At 40.7% G+C, this 24441-nt stretch overlaps 1 protein-coding gene across 1 annotated transcript in view; it reads right to left on the bottom strand.

The window, feature by feature from the left end:
- LOC111052583 overlaps nt 1-18803 on the bottom strand; it is a 50901-nt gene extending 32098 nt beyond the window's left edge. Inside the window, exons 1-2 of the mRNA XM_039435715.1 lie at nt 18646-18803; nt 17973-18020 (exon numbers count right to left, since the gene is read on the bottom strand). Coding sequence (XP_039291649.1) covers nt 17973-18020; nt 18646-18678 — 81 coding nt within the window. The 5' untranslated portion in view covers nt 18679-18803. The remainder of the gene's footprint in view (nt 1-17972; nt 18021-18645) is intronic.
- Nucleotides 18804-24441: the final 5638 nt, after the last annotated feature.

Genomic DNA, 24441 nt, shown 5'->3' with positions numbered 1-24441 from the left:
GCACTGCCAGGAGGGGAGGGTAACACAAAATACAAAAAAAAAAGGAGGTGAACCACACCTCAGACCGGTTCTGAGAACCTGAGTAGCATTGCAAGGGAACGCCATGCTTCCGCACTGCAATGAGACGCCGTGCTGTCACACTGCAAAAATAAGGATGCGGTGCTTTCGCACTGCCAAGAGGATGCCGTGCTTCCGCACTGCCCAGGGCGCCGTGCTTCCGCACTGCCAGAAACACCATGCTTTTGCATCGCAAAAGGACGCCGTGCTCCTGCACTGCAGAATTGCCGTGTTTCCACACTGCCGAGTACGCCGTGCTTCCGCACTGCAGATGAGAGTCGCGGTGCTCTCGCACTGCCAGGAGGGGCGGGTAACACAAAATACAAAAAGAAACGATGTGAACGACACCTCAGACCGGTTCTGAGAACCTGAATAGCATTGCAAGGAACGCCGTGCTTCCACACTGCAATGAGACGCCGTGCTGTCGCACTGCAAAAATAAGGACGCTGTGCTTTCGCACTGCAAGAAGGATGCCGTGCTTTCGCACTGCCCGAAGCGCCGTGCTTCCGCACTGCCAGGAAACGCCATGCTTTCACATTGCAAAAAGGACGCCGTGCTCCCGCACTGCAGAGTTGCCGTGTTTCCACACTGCGAGGACGCCGTGCTTCCGCACTGCAGATGAGAGTCGCGGTGCTCTCGCACTGCCAGGAGGGGAGGGTAACACAAAATACAAAAAGAAAACGAGGTGAACCACACCTCAGACCGGTTCTGAAAACCTGAGTAGCATTGCAAGGGAACGCCGTGCTTCCACACTGCAATGAAACGCCGTGCTGTCACACTGCAAAAATAAGGACGCGGTGCTTTCGCACTGCAAAAAGGATGCCGTGCTTCCGCACTGCCCGGGACGCCGTGCTTCCGCACTGCAAGGAAACGCCATGCTTTCGCATTGCAAAAAGGACGCCGTGCTCCGCACTGCAGAATCGCTGTGTTTCCACATTGCCGAGGACGCCATGCTTCCCCACTAAGGTTGAGAGTCGCGGTGCTTTCGCACTGCCAGGAGGGGCGGGTAACACAAAATACAAAAAGAACAATGTGAACAACACCTCAGACCGGTTCTGAGAACCTGAGTAGCATTGCAAGGGAATGCCGTGCTTCCGCACTGCAATGAGACGCCGTCCTGTTGCACTGCAAAAATAAGGACGCGGTGCTTCCGCACTGCCGAGTCGCCGTGCTTCTGCACTGCCCTGGATGCCGTGCTTCCGCACTGCAGGTGAGAGCGCAGTGCTTTTGCACTGCTGGGGAATCGCCGTGTCACACTTGCAGGACACTGCCGGAAGTGTCATGCTTCACACTGTACATAAAGGACGCAGTGCTTTCGCACTGCCAAGTCGCCATGTTTCCACACTGCCCGGGACGCCATGCTTCCGCACTGCAGGTAAGAGTCGCGGTGCTCTCGCACTGCCGGGAGGGACGGGTAACACAGAGCACAGAAAATACACAAAACACAAAAACACAAAAAACATAAAAGGTGAATAGCACCTCCAACTGGCCCTGAGGGCTCAAGTCGTCGCGGAGTGTACACGCCCGCTGACTTGCCGGGAAACAAGCCCCTGCTTTTACACTAGGAACAGAGCTTGCGCTCCGCTGGAGGGCTGTGTTTGCACACAGCGAGGCACAAGGATTTTCGCCCTGTCCGGACAAGCCGTGCTCGCGCACTGCAGGAAAAAGGGTACACAGTACACAGAAAACATATCACCGGGCTTTTGCCCTGCAGGCCGTACTTGCGCACTGCGTGCCGTGCTTGCGCACTGTGTGCCGTGTTTTCACACTTCCGTGGTGTTCCCACACCACAAAGGTGTGCGTCCCCGTAATGACAATCCAGACACTCACTGACCGATGTGTCATGCTTGTGCACGACGTTCGGACAAGCTCGCAATCTGGCTGCAGTGTTCCCACACTGCTTTGGTCAAGCTCGCGCACTACCTCTGCTGGGCTTTCGCCCTGCGGGCTGGGCTTTCGCCCTGCGGGCTGGGCTTTCGCCCTGCATGCAATGCTTGCGCACTGCGTGCTGTGCTTGCGCACTGCGTGCCGTGCTTGCGCACTGCGTGCCGTGCTTCCGCACTGCATGTGCCGGGCTTGCGCCCTGCATGGCCGTGCTCTCGCACTGCCTCACTTCGCCATGCTTGTGCACTGCATGTGCCAGGCTTGCGCCCTGCATGGCCGTGCTCTCGCACTGCCTCACTTCGCCGTGCTTGCACACTGCATGTGCCGGGCTTGCGCCCTGCATGGCCGTGCTCTCGCACTGCCTCACTTCGCCGTGCTTGCGCACTGCATGTGCCGGGCTTTCGCCCTGCATGGCCGTGCTCTCGCACTGCCTCACTTCGCCGTGTTAGCGCACTGCATGTGCCGGGCTTGCGCCCTGCGCGGCCGTGCTCTCGCACTGCCTAACTTCGCCGTGCCTTCGCACTGCATGTGCCGGGCTTGCGCCCTGCGCGGCTGTGCTAACGCACTGCCTTTCCTTCCAGCATCAGACAGCTAGGATGAATCTCCAACACGACCAGGAACTCGTCGTGGTCTCAGCAATAGTCAGCTGAGATACAGCTCCAATAATTCCAGGAGCTCGTCGAGGAGGTAGACTCAAATTGCAGTCCCCATCCTCAAGAAGAAATGTGATACACAACAATGTAACACTTCACAGGAGGCAGAAGTTGATAGAGGTGAATTGGAGTCCAGGGAAATTACCAAGTGTCAGAGTGATTGATACCCTCTGTTAGTTCAGTGTATCAGCAACTTATTGTTCACAATAAAATATGAGAGATTATAATATGATGAGGAATACTGAATTATTTGTTGACATGAAGCCACTAGTTGTGATGTTACACCTCATATTTCGATTTTATATCACAATTAAATGTGGTCGAAATAATGATTCATTTTCGATCCGTTATGAGGATCACAGCCTTCTCATTATATCACAATAATCAAATCGGAACTATAAATTTCAACTCAATATTCCACTTCTCACTGTTCATTTCAATAATGAAATCAATCACATGATTTACTTATGCAAATTAACCATCCATTGGATATAAATGACAGTGTGTTTATAATGACAGATAACATCTGCTAATTTATTCACAATCAGTGAACATTTATTGCTCAATCACTCTTCTCACTTCAAGACTTATTTCACCCCGAAATAGATCTTAATTTACTTTTTCAAAGTAATTATTCACACAAGGTGTGTAATGACACAACAGCTGTTAATAAATCACACTAAGTGAATATAGATTTTCCGAAAAATAATCACAACAATTAGCACAAATAGTAATAACTGAATGAATTAATGCACCGTCAATAATAACTCAAGATGGTAGGCTGGGTAAAATTGGATTCACTCTCGAGACGTGGTCTAATTCCAAAACTAACTATAGCACGATCAAACCCAGACTGACTCAATAACAGTAGAATATCTGGAAAAGCTAGAATTCTCATAAATTCAATTTTATAAATTGTTATTGAAAAGGAGAAGTAATTCTCTTCTACAGACTAGAAGCTTGGCGATAGCAGTTAGCCAGTTGAGATAACGTTTATCTTATCTTCACAGCACAGCACAAACACTTTTTCGATCCAACATAGAATTAATTCCAATTGAAATGATAATATTTATTCCAATTTATAGTAAGTCCTCCGACTTTATTTTCAAGTGAAATATTAGAAAATGTTAATCATAATCTGAAGCTAAAAACCCCCGATTGTAGTACATCTCGACTCACAATCAAACGCAATTTATTCATTCCACATGAATAATTAATTGCAACGTAATTCACTTTTATCCCACAGTATAATAACGTCTGTTAATTAACTGCATCGTAACACTTTACACGGATTAAAGCAATTACCACCAGCTTCATTAAATGATTTCAATTATTATAACCATTACCTCATGGTTACAATATTATTCGGATCACACTGATCTATAATATTTTCTCATATCCTCTATCCACCCATTTTGCCATCAACTATTTATGGCAAATAGTAATCAAGCTACTGCAAGTTTTGTTTGTTAACCTGTACCTGGTTACAACAATATCGGTAATATACCGATTAAGAAAATTAAGTCTAGTTGGAATCGACTTTAGCTGTTATTAACTTGTCATAGACTGTAGAAAATTTTCTTGATTACCCTTTCTTGGTCACATCATAATATTGTAAATAAATTCCAAACTGAAATTATTGGAATGCCTTCAGATCAAAAGAAATGCATTAATTTGTCAATAATAATTTTTTCCATCTGATTCAGCCAGTGCTGATTATGATAATTAAACTGTAATGGTTGAGTTGCCATTTAAGTGGAACTCTATTTTATTAGAAAAATTAAACGGAATATGCTGTTTCCTTCTCTTCCCTTCAATATATTATTGACAAATTTCTTTCAACAACAATAAAATTGTCAGTCTTTTAATATTTCATTATTTTCGGAATCGTGCTAATGCTATTAATCTTCAAAATTCGGCTAATAAATTCGTGCTAATAATTCTGAATTAATTTTCTTCAATTTCTATGCTAATTTTGTCTTTGACAACAAAATTTAATTTCCTCATTTTAAATGGGATAATTTATGAATCAAAAATAGCTCTAAAGCTGTGATATGATTGAACTCTTATGATATTCACCCCTTCTCGCCTCTTACCTCCTTATTGGCGGCGCGTGACACCTCTCTGGTATCCCATCCTCCGGATAGGCAGCGACCCTCTACAGACTCGCTCGGCCTCCTGCTGTCCATCCGCTCGAATTCCGTCCACCTTTTCCGCAACTTCTCCATCACCATCCTCTTCCTCATCTTCGGGCAGGTGTGGCTGGAGCTTGGTGCCCTTCTCGTGCACAGTAAACCTCTAACCGGCACTCAACATTTCCTTGACCTCAGAAAATTCCGGCGCTAACTTCGCGGCAAGCTGATTAGCACCCGAGGACAGTGACACTCCTTCCTGTAGACTAGCTGTCCCGAGTTCACCTTCCTTGTCCTCCTATTCCAATTATAATACCGGTTGGCATTATAATTCTTGTCTCCAACATCTGAAACTACTTTGAGTGTAGTTTCCAGCACCGGCAGTCTTCTAGACTGCACTGCTCGACGATTATCTCCAGCTCCTTGCTGAAAATTATCTCCATCTGCTGCCTCCGGTACAGCTTTTCCGGACAGTTGAACCTCCAGTGCCCAGCTTGTTTACAGTGCCAGCAACGAACTTTCCACGGGCTGGAGAAATTTTCTGAGAAAGAAATTCCTCTTTTCTAGTCTTCCACACGGCTCCTACGTGTTTCTGGACTTGAGGGAATTTCTTCTTCTCCTGCTTCTTCACAGGAATAATTCCAGGTGGCTTCCTTGACCTCCCTATGTCAGGCTGGGTTTTAACAGTAGCCAGCCTCGAGTTGACGGCTCCCTTCCCCACATTTGGAGTGGGAATATCGTCTCCAATGTGTGCTTTGACAAGATGAGGATCCCATTCCACTGACCGGGAATAGGGGTCTATTCTCACCCGGTGCTCTCGAAGAAACTCCATACCAAGCAAAATATCTGGAGAAAGCCCATCCATTATCGTGAGTGTTGTTGATAGGGATATTCTGCCAATTTTCAGGTTGGTTATAACCCCACCTCGCAGACGTGCAGCTGCTCCGTTAGCCATTACAGCGCCACGCTGCACAGGCTCTCGTTCCACTGCTTCCAAACTATTAAAATCTTTAGAGCTAATATAGTTGGACTCTGCTCCGGTGTCGAGAAGAGCACTATACTGTCTGTCTCCTATTTCCACTGTAGTGAAAAGACGGTTGTCATCCTGGAGCTCTGGCTCTAGCTGGATTTGAAGCCTTGTTTAACCCCAGCTGTTTTATCAGAAGTCTTCTTCTGCTCTCTCTCACAGGAACAATTTGGTCGTGGCTTCCCGCACTTTGAGCAGAGTGAACCTCCGGACACTCTGCTCTCCAGTGTCCCACCTTCTTGTACTGCCAACACAAGGGTCCTTCTGTAGGCTGTTCACTCCGGCGCTGTGTAGTAGTCGTCTCCTGTCGAGGCTTGGTCTGCTTCCTCACTTCTCCTGCTTCACAGCTCGTTGTCTCTGTTGAGCACTCTTCTCCTCGAATTTAATTCGTTCATATTGCCTCGCTAAGTGTAGCAAGTCGTCGGGGTGTACACTTCAGCCTCCCTGATATAGAGCTTGTAGCGTGGTAAAAGATTTTTGTACAATCTCTGTACTGGCTACTCTCTGAAAACCACCTCTTCTCCTCATCAGCGTTAGCAGCTCCTCAACATAGTCGTCTATGAGCTCGCCTTCTTTCTGCCGCCTGTCGAGAATTTCATTCTCAAGATCCTCCACATAAGTAGGTGGATAGTAACGAGACCGAAAGTCTCTCAGGAAATCGTCCCAGTGTCTCCACTTTCTCTCCTATTCCTCATCCATAAGGAACATTTCCCCGCTAACATTTCAGGTAGCGCTGGAAATAATTGTCTGCCAGACAAGCCATATGCTTGTTGCAGCTCCTCGAGCCGCTCCATAAAACTTGGAGCATCTCCACTCCCATCATATGAGAGCCGTCACCCTCGAACCTTGTCACACACGGCACCCGGGTCCATACAGGATGTAGCAGGCACCGCTGACCTGGTAGGTGACCTCAACACATGCCTAGGCATGTTATAATGCCCCTCCGGCATCTCCGCCTCACCAGCGCAGGCTCTGCCTCCTCGCTAACTGGTGCTGGCCTTCGCGCTCCTCGACGAAGCGCCTCCTCCCCATTATCCAGAACGGGGAGCATCGCAACATCCGCTGTCGTTGCTCCAGTAGAGCCCTCCTCAGGCTCGTACTTGTGCCATCTGTCAGCACTGAGTCGAGTATTAGATCAATCAAGTCCTGATCGTGCACTCTGTACACCCAGGAGTTGCTGGAGTCTCCATCAAACTCTGGAGACGTCTCCTTGGGTATTTCTTCCAGTCTGGAACATGCAGTGGCCTCCGCGACTGGTGGCCACAAAGCTGCAGATCCTTCCTCTTCCTGACCTGTGCCAGCTCCGCCACCGATCCTGTTTAGACCGGCGGCCTCCACCATTGTCCTCCGGTGGTTTTCGACAAGAGCTCTCCTGAGCTCTGCCATTGTACCTGTTGTAGGTAGCCCTGCTGATGCTGCTAGATCCACTGCTTCATTCGGTGGAGTTTGTAAATCCAGGACACTCCTGGATCGCTGTTATCCTCTCGCTCCTGTCTTCTCCAGCGCGATTACATTTCTCTTCTGCACTCATTGCTGCTGTACTCCTCCTGCCTTGGGCCCCACGTTCGTGTGCCAATCTTCTGAGTAGATTTTTGCCCACACCTTCCTCTACCAGAGTTCCCAGTGTCGCTCTGGGCCAGCTAAACTCAGTCGGCGACTGGGGTGGACCGCAGCAGGGGACGGGAGTCTTGGTGGGACGTCCGTCAACCACCCTCGTTCGAGTCGGGGGTTGAAACAGAGTCTTAAGTGTTTTGGAGAAATGTTTCCCTCTTTTAGGAAAGAGGGGCCGTGCTTTCGCACTGCCAAACAGGGTTGGTCGCGGAATGAAGGGAATAGGAACGTTGCGGTGTCAGCCGTGAGAAAGAACTTCGTGTTCAGGACTAAGTCTTAGTCCTCGGGCACCTGGTGTCTTCCCGGGGTCCGATTGATCGCAGATCTAGTAAAGGCCTTCCCTAGCCTTTCTAGAGGTCCTCTCTCGATTCCACACTGAATTAGTGCGCTGCGGCGGCTCGCGCTCTGGACTTTCCTAAGTCCTAGTTGTCGGGCACCAGCTGTCCTCCTGGGGTCCGGGTTGGTCGCGGAGTTTTAGTAAAGGCCTTCTCTAGCCTTTCTAGAGGTCTTCTCTTGATTCCGCACTGAATTAGTGCGCTGCGGCGGCTCGAGCTCTGGACTTTCCTAAGTCCTAGTTGTCGGGCACCAGCTGTCCTCCTGGGGTCCGTTGGTCGCGGAGCTCTAGTAAAGGCTTCCCTAGCCTTTCTGGAGGTCCTCTCTCGATTCCGCACTAAATTAGTGCGCTGCGGCGGCTCGCGCTCTGGACTTTCCCAAGTCTCACTTGTCGGCACCTGCTGTCCTCCTGGGGTCCGGATCGGTCGCGGAGATTCAAGATTCAAGATTCAAGATTTTTTTTTGCCAGAAAAACTTTACATTGTATGAGCACGTCAAAAAATAATAACATAATATAACACTTGTGAAATAAAAAATAAATTGTGATATAAATTAAGCATATGATAAAAGAAATCGTATAATATATGAAGATATACAATAACAATTTGTCTTATTATTTTGTCTTAGTCTTAGGAACAAACTACAATTCATATTAATAAGTTATTCAGTTTTACCAAAAATAAAAGGTAAATGTTGCATCATGAGCATTCATAATATTGTAGACTGAAAATACTCATCTACCGAATAGTATGCACTCTCTGTCAATTTATTTTTTAAAATTTTTTTGAATTCATAGATTGGCAGCTCTCTAATTTCTAAAGAAAGATTGTTATACATTTTGGCTTGTTGAAAAATATGGCTATTTCTTGTCTTGGAGAGTCTTATTTGAGGCAGTGATAGATCATTGCCACGTCGGGTGGAGTAAGAATGATTGGCTCCCAGACGCGGAAAAGATTCTATATTCATTTTAACATATAGCAAGTTATGAAGAATAAAGAGAGAAGGGAACGTTAGAATTTTCAGACTTCGAAAACTCTCTTTACAAGACTCTCTGTTCTTCAAGTTATTCAATACTCTCACTGACTTTTTTTGCCAAATAAAAACCTTGTTGCATGACAACAAAGCCGCTGCGGCGGCTCGCGCTCTGGACTTTCCTAAGTCCTAGTTGTCGGGCACCAGCTGTCCTCCTGGGGTCCGGGTGGTCGCGGAGCTCTGGTAAAGGCCTTCCCTAGCCTTTTCAGAGGTCCTCTCTCGATTCCGCACTGGATTAGTGCGCTGCGGCGGCTCGCGCTCTGGACTTTCCTAAGTCCTACTTGTCGGGCACCAGCTGTCCTCCTGGGGTCCGGATCGGTCGCGGAGCTCTGGTAAAGGCCTTCCCTAGCCTTTCCAGAGGTCCTCTCTCGATTCCGCACTGGATTAGTGCGCTGTGGCAGCTCGCGCCTCGGACTTTTCTAAGTCCTGATCCTCGGGAACCAGGTGTCCTCCTGGGGTCCGGATCAGTTGCGGAGTTCTAGCAAAGGCTTTCCCTAGCCTTTCTAGAGGTCCTCCTTCGATTCCGTGTGAATCAGTACGTTGCGGGGCCCGTTCACCGACTTCTCTCGCAGCCGCGGAGTCTAAGTCCTCGAGCACCGGGTCCTCTCCTGGGGTCCGGATCGGTCGCGGAGTCGCGGGAAAGGTTTTCCCACACCTTCCTTGAGGTCCCCTTGCGCCTCGATGTTCCACTGGTGGTCTACCAATGGGGAGTCAGGTTTCGACCAAAACCTGACGTGTCGCCGTTGGTCGAAACTGGTAGCCCGTCGTCTAAACGGGTTAAATGTCGATCAGCACTCGCCCAAACGGATGTTGAGCAATGGAGTTCACCGTGTTTGAGGCTAATCGTCTTTAGCCTCAAACACAACTCCCGGTCGCTGAAGAATTTGGAGTTCACTTTAGTACAAGACGTACTGTGATGTTGCTAGCTGCACGCTGCTTCCTTCTCACCTCACTCGACCTCTCGTCCTGGCTCTCCGAACTCGACTACCTCCTGCTAGCCTTTCTTGAGCCTCCCTCAGTGACCGAGAGGGAGGGGAGAGAGGATGCGCAGCACCGCTGAGCGGTAGGCCAGTGGCTGGCTTGAACGTTGACCCCTTTGATTCTATCAAAGATAGCCGAGCATCAAATAAATGAGCCTAAACTCAATTCCTTTCTCTAGTTACAATATACATCGGGACACTATTAAGCAGAATAAGAGTTTTAATTGAGTCATCTGTGATATTTTTCTTACATATTTTCTCATATTGTTCTTTGTATTTATTGTTACATATTTTATTCTTGCTCATTGATTTCATTGTAATTATATATTTTATTGGTTGAATGGTGTATCTCTCATTTTTAATCCTGTCTCCATGCATGACCAATCTTGTACTAGTATTTTTTATTATTATTATTGACAAATCAATAAAATTATCAACAAACCCTATTCTTCACCGAATGAGTTGGATAAATCAGCAATATACAGTATTGATCATTAAATCTTCAGAAATAATACGTTCTCAAGATTTATTTGAATGGTTCAACCTAATCACTGAAATCAAATTGACTGAAATACAGGGTCATAGAATTGAGTCAAAGCAGTACTAAAAGTCATAGAAAGTATAAGGAATTCCAATTGAAATACTGTCGTTGATCACACTCAGTATTATCTCACACTGCTGACCCCTTTGTCATATGGTAGCAAGTTGGATTGATGTTGGTACCATATTGTCCTGCGCAATATTTGAAATACTTATATTTATCTACTTCTTCAGCATCTATAATTATGGAGTCAGTCAATGCAGCAGTAAAGATTGCTGATTAATAAAGCAGCAGCAGTTTGCAGCAATTGATGGCAGAATTTGGTATAAGCTCCTCGAAGAGCTGGTAAGAATCATTTATGGTATTTTTATTTCAGCAGGCGCCAAAATATCAAAAATATTCAATTTTCACATGCTCTACCAACAGACTGCCAGCTGGGCACATGTAGGTCAAATACGGCTTCACAAGATGTAGATGAGGCGATTAATCATCGACAAATAAAGATGCTTCCACTGACAGCTAGGGAGAAAGCAAGACACAACGCTGCCACCAACTGTGAAGCCTGCGAGAAACCTCTCCGTTCAATGGTGACAAGGTGTATGATCATTGTCAAACTTGGATATTTTTCTAGTAATAATAGCAAACCACACATAATGTAAAAGAACAATTTATTCTGAACAGGATTCCTTAGGAATTCTCGAATCTAGTAGATGGGAGAGGAGGAATACACCCAAAAATAAAAAAATCATTTTCTACAGTCACAATACAAATTCCATTATAATACCTTTTCAAGGCTTTTCTAACAGAAAACTACATATTTCAAATGAAATCATCTCATGAGGGTTATGTTCTTTGAGAATCATCCATTAGATAAATCTAATTCCAGTATTTCCTAGTAGGAAATATGTGTCCTAGTACACATAAGGATACATCAAGGATCAAAATTTAAACTCATAACTTCAAACAAAATGATCAGATCTTCTCCTACTACATCTCATTCTTCTTAGCTCGTCAAGGCGGTTCGAAATCATGTATCATAACTAAAAATGATGAAAAAATAAAAAATTCCTCCTTGAGTGTATTTTAGCCCATATTTACATACACGACAAAATTGCCAATTTCTGTATTCAAAACTGTGTATCTCGGTAATCCGAAATGATAAAAAATTTTACTTGGTCTTGATTTAAGAAACAGAATCTCCTCTTTCATTTGAAGTGGATGATTTTTTTAAAAATATAATCGTGAAGTAAGATACATTTGAGTAGATCCTGTTTGCCGATTTTCGAGTGTTTTTTTACGAGTTTTCCCCCCCTCCCCCCTCACCACGCACCCATCCTACCCACCCCCACTGACCCGCTCCTGCCACACCACTCCTTCCGCCCCTCTCCTGCCCCCTCCACCGCCCCTTAGAAGGAGAAGAAGCTCTCTCTCTCTAGAAGAAGGAGAGGTGGAAGATGATGAAGAAGAAGAAGAAGAAGAAGAGGAAGAAGAAGAAGAAGAAGAAGAAGAAGAGGAAGAAGAAGAGGAAGAAGAAGATGATAACGATGATGCTCTCTCTCTCACGCTCTCTCTCTCTCTCTCTCTCTCTAGAAGAAGGAGAGAAAGAAGAAGGAGAGGAGAAGAAGAAGAAGGAGAAGAAGAAGAGGAAGAAGAAGAAGGAGAAGAAGAAGAAGAAGATGAAGAAAAAGAAGAGAGGAGGAAGAAGAAGAAGATGATAACGATGATTCTCTCTCTCTCTCTCACACACTTTCTTAGGAGGAAGAAGAGAAGAAGAAGAAGAGAAGAAGAAGAAGATGATAACGATGATGCTCTCTCTCTCACGCTCTCTCTCTCTCTCTCTCTCTCTAGAAGAAGAAGAGAAAGAAGAAGGAGAGGTGGAAGAAGGAGAAGAAGAAGAGGAAGAAGAAGAAGAAGAAGAAGAAGAAGGAGAGGTGGAAGATGATGAAGAAGAAGAAGAAGAAGAGGAAGAAGAAGATGATAACGATGATTCTCTCTCTCTCTCTCTCACACTTTCTCTAGGAGGAAGAAGAAGAAGGAGAGGAGGAAGAAGAAGAAGGAGAGGAGGAAGAAGAAGAGGAAGAAGAAGATGATAACAATGATGCTCTCTCACTTTCTCTAGTTATGCTCCATTTAATCTATAGATAGTCACGGTCTATTTCAATTAGTCTATTACTGACAGATTTAAGTGAAATGACCTTGGAAGTAGAAGATGGAGAATGAGAAATTCAATGACTCTAGTGCTGACAGATTAAAGTGAATCTATTTTGGATGTAGAAGAATGGAGAATGAAAAATCCAATGACTCTCCTGCTGACAGATTAAAGTGAATCGAGTTTGGAAGGAGAATGAGAAAAAGGATAGAAAGGTTACTATCAACAAGTGAAACGAAAATCTCATCTTACTGACAGATTTAACTGAAACATCTTACTTCCAATTGTGAGATTTTTACTGTGGAGAAGAAGAATGAGAAATCCAAGACTCTCCTACTGACAGATTTAACTGAAACATCTTACTTCTAACTGTGTGATTTTCAACCAAAGTGAATCGAGTTTGGGAGTAGATCATGCTATCATAGAGAAGTATACAGAGAAGAAATAGTCGCTTTCAAAAAGAGGAAAGGAGAAGTGTGTCTAAGGAAGAAGTATGAGAACAGAGAAGAAGAAGAAGTACTCGCTTTCTTTCAACCAAAGTGAATCGAGTTTGGAAGTAGGAGAAGGAGAGGAATGAAGAATGAGAAATTCAATGACTCTACTGTTGACAGATTAAAGTGAATCGAGTTTGGAAGGAGAGAAAGGAGAGCTTCAACTGAAACATTTTTGTCCAACTGACAGATTTAAGTGAAACGAAAATTTCATCTTACACCCAGATTTAACCGACTCATCTTTGTCTAACTCACAGAATTGAGTAAAACAATAATCACATTCCAAAAATTTATCATGCTATCATAGAGAAGTATAAGAACAGAGAGGAAGAAGTAGTCGCTTTCAAAAAGAGGGAGAAGTAGTGGAAAGGAGAAGTGTGTCCAACTGTCAGATTTAAGTGAAACGATATAATAACAAGCTTCCAAAGAGAGGAAGAATTATGAGAACAGAGAAGAAGAGGAAGAAGAGGGAGAAGTAGAGGAACGGAGAAGAATAGGAAGAAGTAGAAATAAGAAGTGTGTCTAACTGACAGATTTAAGTGAAACAATAATCACATTCCATCATGTACAATAGCTTCCAAAGAGAAGAATGAGAGGAAGAAGAAGAAGAAGTTATGAATGCAGTCTGCTACAACTCGAGCTTGACAATGCTAATTGCTTCTCTATATCACACACACACTATTTTGACTTCACATTCATGAAAAACAAGGAACTTGAAATGAGATTCCTCATTTTCAAACCTCACACTAGCATTTGCTCACAGAAGCTCATTAGAAACTCGAACGTGATAGAGTCAACACCTAAAAAGCTACGTGCTATATCACCGAAAAGCGCGAGAATATTGGAAAAGTTGGGATTTATAGTAGATTGGCGTCATGTACAACACAGCAATTAGTGAAATTCTCGATGTTGAATCTCAACTCGAGTTCTATAATGATATTACTAAATTTCAGTTCCATACTCATACAGTATATTCGGGTCAAGAAATTAAACCCTCAGATGGAGCTCGCATCCATGTGGCTTCTATGGATCAGTACAGTCTTCCATGCAAATCATTTATATTTATTGAGGGGGAGGTGAAGTGTACAAAACCAGCTGCGAAGGCCGGGGATGATCCGATAGAAGCTAAGTATATATTATCCAGTAACCTCATTGGAAATCTCTTTGATGAAATTCGATATGAATTGACTGGACAACAAATTTCTAAATCAAGACTAATTGGATTAACATCAACAATTAAAGCTATACTAGTGAAAAATATGTTTGATAAGAACACATATCACTTGGTTGGGTTTGACAGAGCAGGATATACACTAAAAGATAATAAGTTTACATTCTGTGTACCTCTTAAATTAGTTTTACCATTTTTTAAGACTTTCAAAGAATAATTTTAAACTTGAAACAAGAACTTGTATTACCAAGATCACCAACAGATCTTAATTGCATCGAGTCTACAGAAGCAATAACCGTTAATTTAAAAATAACGAAGCTTCAATGGAGAATTCCTATATTACTTTAGAAGATCATGTGAGGTTGAAATTTTTGAGATTGCTCGATTCTGATACACCGCTGAAGCTGAGCTTTCATCATTGGGAGATTTCAGAATTACCAAATTTACAAAATAGCACTGTTCATTCTTGGGCAGTAAAAACTGCATCCCATCTCGACACACCAAAGTATGTTGTTTTAGCGTTTCAAACAGATTGTAAGAATAAAATAATAAATCAATCTCGGAATTTGATAGTTGTAATCTTCAAAATGCAAAGGTCTACTTGAACTCTGACTATTTTCCTTATGAAAACCTCCTTGGTAAACAAGAATTGATGTACCATATGTTTTTGGTTTTTGTGTCGGCGTACTATAACCATAGTATCAATACTGAGCTTGGAACAGAAATTGATTTTGACACATTTTGTACTAAAACACCCGTGATTGTAATTGACTGTTCACATCAATCTTCTCATTCGAAATCCTCCACAGATATTAGAATAGATATGGAATTTAGGGAAGCTGTACCTCCAAATACTTCCGCTTATTGCATTTTAATCAGTGATCATATCATGGAGTACACTCCTCTTACTTCCATGGTGGAGGAAGTTCAGTAATTTCTCGATAGAGCACAAGCTATATTAGTATTGCATTTTTCAAATTTTACTCATTTGAGGTTTTAGCTTCGATCGGTTAACATCTAGAATGTCTTCTAATTCTGAGAAGAAAACTCACTCTATCGGGATACAGTGTGATCTTGATAAGGAGGAGGAGGAGGAGGAAGAGAGCATCTACTATGACTCAAGATGTAGTACACCTATAACGTCTTCTAATTCTGAGAAGAAAACACAATCTATTGACACACAGTGTGATCTTAATGCCGAACAAGACTTCTTCTACTATCACTCAGGATGTAGTACACCTAAACCACAGGAGGAGAATGAAGGAGGAGGAGGAGGAGAGGAGGAGGAGGAGGAGGAGGAGGAGGAGGAGGAGGAGGACAAAGGAGAACAATGGAGGAGGACAAAACAGCACAAGAGGAGGAAGAAACTCTCTCCTGTAAAAAATTTGCAACAGTCGACATGCATTGGTTCAAGGGAAATTCTAATCAAATTATCGTGAAAGAAATCGGAATCGTAGATCAGGTAAATAGCTTTGTTGTGTTACATTTCAAGTCGCCATTTGCAAAGTCGGAATTGAATGCTAAATTGCGTAAGCAAGCAACATGGGCAGAGAACAATTATCACAAAATACGCTGGGAAGATGGACATTTTATTCATACAGACAATTATTGATATCTTATCTTGAAGGATATGATAAAATCTACACAAAAGGTACAGGGAAAGCTAAGTTCTTAGAAGGTTACACAAAAACGTATGTTGTTTACCGGATGAAATTGAGAAACCAAATTTTAACTACTTTACAAGTTCTTGGTGTTATAATGCCTGTGAAATTCATCATCGCAATCCGCAGGGGCGATGTGCGCTCTTCGCGGCGGTTCATTATAATTCTTTGATAATGAAAAATATGGACTCATCTCCAAATTTCATGTGCGAAAACAATAGAATGCTTAGCATGAAAAAATGTCAATTCTATTCAAATACAGAAAAGAAAAACTTTGCAAGATATGGCTTTTTCTATAACGGACAAGAAATTCAATGTGTTTATTGTATGCAAGCATCGAAATATCATACTGCTCGTGTATGTTGCATTGGAGGGAAGGCACAGGAACCATTTAATTTCTCTATATTAGTACCGACATATGTTTCTTCATTCGCTCATCATGGACCCGTGCAAGTGGATGCAAGCTAATAGTGAATTGGAAATGAGGTTAGAACAGTGTATTGATTGTTATGATGCCTGTGAAATTGCAATTAACATTCAACTCATGAAAATCATCATTTGGTGAAACAACTAAAAGACATTCTCTTAATCAAAGTGAATTTGAATGATATAAATGATCATCTATGCTATTACAGACCCCATAAACTGTCTGTTAGTAAACTAATAAAAATTGAAGAGGAAGTGATGAACAATTGTAGTGAATTGTGTGAATAATTTCTAGTGTATAATCGATTGTTTTCATTTTCCATTGTACCTGCAATGTCTAGGTTTAATCGTTTAGTATTGCTTTGTTAGTTGAGCTGTAAAGATCTCACATGTGTTGAAGCTCAATGCTATTTATAGAAGTGTGTAGTATAGTGTGCAGATACAAGTTCATTCAAATAGTTCCTTATCACGTTTTACCTGTACATACACCCAATTGAAAAATATGGTTGATTGTTATAGCTTTTCAAAGTTCAAGAAACTATCTCGTCTCTTGATGACAATTTCATTCAATGAATTTGATCTAATTGCAAAGAATATTGAATTTTCAACGGGTGATGAGGTGAGTGATCTTGCATTAACAAAAACAGAAAATCTTCACTTTCCAATTTTATCTGAAATTTTTGAATTACTTGATATACTAGAAACCAGACATTTCCATCATGGTTGTTCAAATAATGATGAATCATTAGCTATTGTTGATAATTCTAATGATCTCTGGAAATGCTTATATGACATTGCCGATAAAAAATTTAAAAGATCATAGATCACTCTCTAGAGAGTTTAAAGAAACATGTCTACTAATGTGTATTTGGATATACAAGTCATTCTATGCATTAGTTATGATTGAGGAAACATTAAAAATATAATGTTCGTTGTGTGTACAACCTACAATTCTGCATGTACTTCACATCGTTGCATTAGTTATGATTGAGGAAACATTAAAAATATAATGTTCGTTGTGTGTACAACCCAGGAGAGGGGCGGCAGGAGCGGGGGTGGTGGAGGGTAGGTAGGATGGGTGAGGGTGGAAGGGGAGGAGGGGGGAAAAGTCGTGAAAAAACGCTCGAAAATCGGCAAATAGGATCTACTCATTTGTTTAGAAAAATTCATAAATTTGCGATATTTTCCTCATTTTAACAGTCTCGACAGTTTTTCGATAATATACAGTTGTGAAAGATGTATTTAAGGCAACACAGCTTATAGAGCATGTAATTCTCTTAAATCTGAGACCAATCGCAAGTTTCTATCAGGTATCGTACTCGTTTTAGAGACTTTTGAATAACATTAAAATCACAGATAAAAATGAGCAAATAAAAATTATCATTTTTTCAAATGGCTGTAACTTTGGAACGGCATTGAAATCAGGAGTATGATTCATGAGAGCGAAAAGAGGAGAAAATCCTCTACAAACTTCACTACTTTTTGGATTTTTTGTCTTAAGTGTTTCACAAGATATGCAACTTTTTCCTTACGAGAAATTTGTAATATTTTCCTCATTTCCACAGTCTCGCATATTCAAAGTAGCATATCATGTGGAACACTTCAGATAAAAAATCCAAAAAAGTAGTCAAGTTTGTAGAGAATTTTCTCTCTTTTCCGTTCCCATGTATCATACTTCTGATGAAAAACGCTATATGTTTAAAAAACTATTTTTTAACAGTTTTTTTAACTGTTCAACTAGATTCAATCTATTTGTGCTTCAACAGACCCTTGTGGAGCACAGATAACACCTGCTGGTATTCAATATTATGAAAGTCAACTCACCCATGATTTAGATTCCGGTATTGCTCCTGATGCAATGCTATGGAGAAACTGCAAAAATAAATTGTTACCATTCAGTGTACAGAATTGGGAAAAAATTAATCAACTCTTTCCAAATCCTTAGAAGTGGTGACTTGACCTGATGTTCAAAAAATGTGACTATTTATCAGAAAAAAAATTTTGGGTTGAGCCTCCTGCTCTCTTCCTATCATAATTTATTATTATACAGTATTATGATTTGTTATTTTATTGATAAATGAACTTAGTCAATTTATTCATTGATCAACAATCATTTCTGGTTACAAAATTTGGGATGAAAAAATTTTTATTTCGATGAGTATACATTTGAAAAGGGACAGCTTTGGGCATAAGCCTGTTGTGCCTCCTCATTTAACTGTGAAAATAATTGTACGGCTGAAAAAATAAATGAATGGATATGAACTATGAATCAAATCTTTCATCACTAATTATCTATGCTTCTGCACTTCAGAGTGAAGGTCGGTCCCCTGATATTGGCTTCAACATGGAACTGCAGTCCTGTGTGGAAGTATAATGAATGTGGATCTGACAAACATAAAACTGAGTTTTTTCAATTGGAATTTTTCCTGAATTAGTTTTCGAAAAGAACTGAGGAAACTGAAGGAGAAAATCTTAAAAATGTATGCTGAGTACTTACAATAGTCAGTAGGCAAATAGTGGAGATATGCATATTGCACTTGCTCTGAAGTCTAGAAGATGAAGTTTAAGTAAAGTCCAGAGGATGGAGACTAGTCTGAAGGATAAAGACTTGAAGAATGAAACGTTGTTGTTGAAACGTGGATAACGACTCTGACAGTAGGAGAATGAAGACCTCTTTTATGTGAAATCTTGACAATACAACTGATTGCTTGAACCAGTAAGAAAACAAATAGTTGTTAGAGCTCTACTTTATTCAATGCTTATTTTGATAGATATTGTTTATGATTGGATGTATTGTTTGCAGAGTAGAGAAGTCTTTTTTTCAACTTCAACAAAACAATTTTTCGCCAACACGACAACATCCAACATGAAATGTTCTCTGATGGATTGATTGGGTTGGGTTCAGCCAGACCTGATAACTGCGTTTGAAATTGTCACACTAAGATTCCGGATGATACACCCAGGACAGAAAGCTCTGTGTATATTGTAATGCTATTTTTAAGGAACACATAGAATATATGCCCCACATTGATTGTGACATGTTTATGTGAAGCCGTATTTGATCTTCATGTGCCCAGATGGCAGTCTCTCGGTAGAGCATGTGAAATTTGAATATTTTTGATATTTTGGCCCCTGCTGAAATAAAAATACCATATGGTTTCTACCAGCTCTTCGAGGAGCTCATACCAAATTCTGCTATCAATTGCTGCAAACTGCTGCTGCTTTATCAATCGGCAATCTTTACTGCTGCATTGACTTGCTACGCAGATATAGATGTTGAAGAGGTAGATAAATATAAGGAGTTCAAATATTGCACAAGACAATAAGGTACTGACATCAATCCAACCCCCTACCATCTGGCAAAGGGGTCAGCAGTGTTAGATACTACCGAGTGTGATCAACGACAGTATTTCAATTGAAACTCTTTATACTTTCTATGACTTTTAGTACTGCTTTGACTCAATTCTATATGACTCTGTATTACAGTCAATTTATTTCAGTGATTAGGTTGAACCATTTAAATAAATCTTGAGAACGTATTATTTCTGAAGATTCAATGATCAATACTGTATATCGCTGATTTATCCGGTGAAGAAGACAGTTGGTTAATGATTTTATTAATTGGTCAATGATGATAATAAAAAATACTAGTACAAAATTGGTCATGCATGAAGACAGGATTAAAAATGAGAGATACACCATTCAATCAATGAATTATATAATCACAATGAAATCAATGAGCAAGAATAAAATATGTAACAATAAATACAAAGGACAATATGAGAAAATATGAAATAAAAATATCACAGATGGCACAATTAAAACTCTTATTCGGCTTAATAGTATTGACTGATAATTTTCATAACTTTTCCATCATCATATTATAGATTTCTATAGCTCAATCATTCGACTTGCTTTCACTTATTGCTTAAGAATTTTATAATTTTGTATTCCAACAATTTCAAATATCAATGCTCGTGATATGAGTTTGGCTGTCAGTGGAATTCAAATAAAATAATTCATCTTGGGAACTTTGAGCTTCTTGTAATTTTTATTAAAAAATACTGATATTTAAATACCTTAAATGAGCATATCTAATACTTTAAATAGTGATATATAATTAAATATTTAATTCTCAACAGTGTTTTGATACGACTTTACCCTTATTTATGACTGACTACCTGTGCTACTAAGTTTGAATCAAGCTTGATTTTCAAATAATTAGTAATTTGTGTTTGAAATCTTCTCAATCATCATCTTCTTCTTCTTCTTCTTCTTCTTCTTCTTCTTCTTCTTCTTCTTCTTTTTCTTCTTCTCCTCCTCCTCCTCCTCCTCCTCCTCCTCCTCGTCCTCCAGCACCTTTTTCTCTTATTCTTCCTCTCTCTTTTCTATTTTTTCTTCTCTTCATTATTTTTCTTCCTCTTATTTTCCTTCTTGCTCTTCTTTTACCTCTTCCTCTTATTTTTTCATGTACCCTTCTATTCTCTATCATTCATATATTGAATTCCCTCAGCGCATGACTTACTCATCCATTTTTGGTTTTGAAGCTTCTTAATTTGAAAATCTACATTGTGAAAATAATAAAGAACTGAAAATTTTGAGAAGTTAACAACTACAAGACTCAACCTATTTCGGACTATGTGTAACCTCACCTTAATTTGGGAGAAGAAAATCACAAGGTCACCTTATTTTTCCTCTGCCTATCATTTCTGATGATGTATTTATTGAGCGAATCAATATAGTTATTTGTGCAACTAGTGCGCAAAGTGACAGTTTGCTGCACCGAAAGAAACGTTTACGCCCGAGCCGTAGGCGAGGGCGGAATGGTTTCTTGAGTGCTGCAGAGGAACTTTGCGCACGTATTTCACATTTAGTTTTTCCTACAGTTACCATTGAATATGAAAAGTGGGTAATTATGGGTAAAATTGCCTGAAATGCATCAAATGTTTTTCTGTGTAATTTTATTATTGATAAAAACCTTAATCCTAAAATCCTAAAGTCCTCGTTGTCCTTGGTTATGATATATAATGAATAATAATTAGCGCGTTGTGCTTGGTTGCACCTCTGCTCACTATAGCAGCCACAGCAGTCACTGTTACCAACTTCATTTTGATTTTGCTGCACTGTTGCTCCATATAACCTACTAAGTATTTTGCGTTGCCATGTTGCAAATCTGGAGTGCAGAAAAATTTTTCCCGCACTAGAGCGGAAAAGTGATTCTTTGCGTTCTGTAATCAGTGCAGCAATGGCCACTTTTCAACGTAACTGTAGGAAAAATATATAATGAATAATATCTCTTTGATCAAAACCAGGTTTCGTGTGCATTAAATTTAACCGGGATTAGCCATCTCCCTGTATAGCATAGGTGATTGGGGTAACATATCTATTGGGGTGGGTCTGAGTCCCATAAACCCTAATTATTGGAAATTATCTAACATAAATAGAATGCTTCATTCCTGGACACAATTATTGAATTGTACTTTGAAGGTGCGTACATACTCACCCTCTGTTCCGCAAAACGAACGTTACACGAACAGATCGCAAGATGATCGCAGGTCGAGCGAGAGCGGAACGCGAACAGAGCGCATAGAAGAGGCAAGTTCCTAGGGGCGAACTAACAAATAGCTGCGCATACGCAGTTGACGTTTTTGTTGGATCAGTTACGATCTATGTGTTAGCATATGGAATTTACAAAATTAATAATTGACTATCTAATCAGAAATTGAATAATATAAAATTATAAAGACATTTTTAATGATATGTACAAGTATATTAGAATTAAGAAGAAAGAAGCCGCCAACCAAGCCTTTCACCTTTCAAAACATTGACAGACAACCTTTCTTTGTATTAACAAAATATGTATCATCAATTTATCATATTAAAATAATTAATGAACATAATAGAAAAGTATATGATGACATGTGGATTCAAAACAAAACTTTACCTAAACTATTAATTTTATCACAGCTCGTCACATATCCTGGCATTCCTGTTTGCCCTTCTGTATGAATACCATGAACCTCAACCTCAGAATTTCTCTCCGCAATCTCAGAAATCCCCCCACCAACCACGAGCCACAATAATCAAGAAATCAGCAAACCTCAAACCACAAAGCATTGTGTTTCCAGAACATGAAACTGTCAGTGTGTGTTGAAGGGGAAGTATTTGGTGTATCCTCCGAGGAATTCTGACAGATCAAAGTGAATCCAACTTCAGCTTTTTCATCCATTCACCCATCAATCCTTCCTCTTTGTCATCCACTCACTTTGTCGTTTGTACAATGACGTGGCTCCTATTCTGACTGAATACTGCATGGATTTGTGACAGTGGAGGAGTTTGTTGATGTGCAGGGGGAAGACTTAGAGGGAGAGGAAGAGGAGGAGAAATTAAAGAAGAAATATTTATTGTTTTTGTAGAGACAAGTGTTTGTCATTCTGGTAAGTTTCATCCTCGTCATGTAGCTATGGTGAACGTGATATTTTCGAGATCGAAATTTAAGTGGTTTTATTCTTAAGGCTAGTTTCACATTCATTCGGTTCGTTTCGTTTTCGGCGAATTCCGATAAGTGTGAAACGGTAATTCGGTTTGAATTCGGTACCGAATAGAAACCGCAAAGAACCGAACGCCCACTTGACACTAATAAATTCCATCAGGTTTCAATTCGTTGCTGGCGAGGCGCTACTTTCACACACTTTCGGTTCGTTTCGTTTTCGATTCGTTTTCGGCAAATTCCGATAAGTGTGAAACGATGATTCGGTTTGGATTCGGTACCGAATAGCAACCGCATAGCACCGAACGCCCCCTCGACACGAATAGGTTTCATCATATTGGAATTCGTTGCTAGGGAAACGGGAAAAAACAAAGTCTTTTACACACGTTTGCCTCTTTTGTTTTTATTTTAAACTGATATCGTGATTATCTGTTTCAAAATTTTCCAAGTCAAAATCATATGGTCAATTCATTTCTGTTAGTTCACAGGAACATTTCTTTCTCAATGAATAGTTTGCTAAAAAATATGAAAGATATAAATTTAAAACTCAGGGAGAATTTTTATTCTTTCATTATTTTTTTTATTTTTCCACGAATATTACATGATTTCATCAATGGTGAGAAGAGATGAAGTTTATATACCATGTGTCAAAACAAGAACAAATTTTCAATTCAAAAAAATCTCTCTGAACATCAAAAATTAACAAAATTGAAAAGAAACTATTCAAATAATTCACAATTTTTAATTAATTTTGAAAATTTTGTTGTTCAAGAAATAACATATCACAATTTAACACAAGCTGTTATATTTGAATATACAAGCATGAACTGTGAAAATCTAGACACAGCTGTGTTTGAGAAGAAAATACCTAATTGGAACCGTACGAATTGAAACCTGACATGTATGAAAGCCTCATTCGTTTTCGGTAACGAACCGAACCGAACCGAAAACGTACCGAACCGATGAAACCGAAAGCGTGTGAAGCTAGCCTAATTCTATGAATTTAAAGCTTGTTCCATGGTTTTACAAAAGTTTTATTATCAATCTATCTTTATTTGAAATCAATTGTTTATTTAAATTTCTATTTTTGGTAGAGATTTGGTTTAGGAATTGGGATTGACATAACCTATTTGGACAATATAAAATAAATTAGGAAATTGAAGAAGTTTTGGGCAATAGCCTGTTTTTTATTTCCCAATCATTGTATTGTTTGTGCTAATCTGATAAATAAATCACTGTCATTTGAGGGATATCCACATCAAACGTAGATTTCACACTAATGGGTTCTTCCAGATCATGATGTAGTGTAGGAGGTGGAGGAGGAGAAGAGTAATTGAGAGGAGTTGGAGGATGAGGAGGAGTAGGAGGAGGAATGGAGAACATGGATGAAAACTAGAATGGCTGGGAAAGGAAAGAGTAAGAAGTAAAAGGTTGGGGGAAAGGAGGAAAAGACGGGTAAGGAGAAGAAGAACAATAATGAGGAGGAGATGATGGATCAGAAGGAGTAGGAGGAGGAATGGAGAACATGGATGAAAACTGAAAGGACTGGAAGAGGGAAAAATAGAGAGTACAAAGAAGGGGGAAGTAGGAAAGTCAAATGAGGAGAAGATGAAAGAAAAAAGGAGGAACAGAAAGAATGAAATTTGGTGGATGAAGGAAGTGATCGGAAGGAGAAACAGCAATAGGAAGAAAGAGAAATATACGAGGAGGAAGAAGGAGGAATATATGAGGAGAAAGATTGGAGGAGAGTGATGATAACTAGGAAGTGATACAATGAGAGCAAGAGAGGAGTGTCTTTTATGA

The sequence above is a fragment of the Nilaparvata lugens genome, chromosome 9, assembly GCF_014356525.2.
Source record: "Nilaparvata lugens isolate BPH chromosome 9, ASM1435652v1, whole genome shotgun sequence".
Taxonomy (NCBI): Eukaryota; Metazoa; Arthropoda; class Insecta; order Hemiptera; family Delphacidae; genus Nilaparvata; species Nilaparvata lugens.
This window is presented reverse-complemented; position numbering and strand designations above follow the sequence as displayed.